The sequence below is a fragment of the Penaeus monodon genome, chromosome 34 (assembly GCF_015228065.2).
Source record: "Penaeus monodon isolate SGIC_2016 chromosome 34, NSTDA_Pmon_1, whole genome shotgun sequence".
Classification (NCBI taxonomy): Eukaryota; Metazoa; Arthropoda; class Malacostraca; order Decapoda; family Penaeidae; genus Penaeus; species Penaeus monodon.
In genome coordinates this window covers 5,896,141-5,896,692 of record NC_051419.1, presented here as the reverse complement: position 1 = coordinate 5,896,692, position 552 = coordinate 5,896,141, and the positions used below count along the sequence as shown (strand labels likewise).

General features: G+C 38.2%; 1 protein-coding gene across 1 annotated transcript in view; it reads left to right on the top strand.

Annotated features, from left to right (window-relative positions):
* The window catches only part of LOC119594793 (hemicentin-1-like), a gene marked incomplete at its 3' end in the record, with an annotated part of 75,652 nt that overhangs the window by 46,823 nt on the left and 28,277 nt on the right, over positions 1 to 552 (top strand). Inside the window, exon 4 of the mRNA XM_037943882.1 lies at positions 66 to 188. Coding sequence (XP_037799810.1) covers positions 66 to 188 — 123 coding nt within the window. The remainder of the gene's footprint in view (positions 1 to 65; positions 189 to 552) is intronic.

The window sequence follows — 552 nt, the reverse complement described above, 5'->3', positions numbered from 1 at the left end:
TAAACCAACCTATATCATTTCCAGCACGACACTCGATTATGGTAACCACACTCCCATTCCCTCAGGTAGTGTTTGTGATGACAGGTGATTGTGGGAATCACACTCACGCTGGTTATAAAGCATTCCAGTCTATCGCCTCGACGTCATCCGGCCAGATTTTCCACCTGGATAAGAGTAACGTGAACAAAGTAAGTATTGATGAAAATGATTGAAAAAGGAAGTCGTGGGTTGTGGTTTATCCGTTCCCTTTAATATGCATGTGTTTATAAAGATTTTTTCTGTTATTTTACATAAGTGGGATTCATGAACGATATCAAAGTGCCTTACTAATGACACAGGTGATCTTGTTTACTACCTCATGTGTTTTACAAATGGCAGTAGGTCTTACTATCTTGCATATCATGTGTCTTGCAAATGATCATGCGACTTGTGGTGGAAGATAATTATGGGTTAAGTTTCCTTGCAATTAATACCTGGATTGCTTCAGCAACTTGTTTAATCTAATTGAGTAGCACAAGATTCAGGTTCATTAAATGTCCAATTGATTTCTGA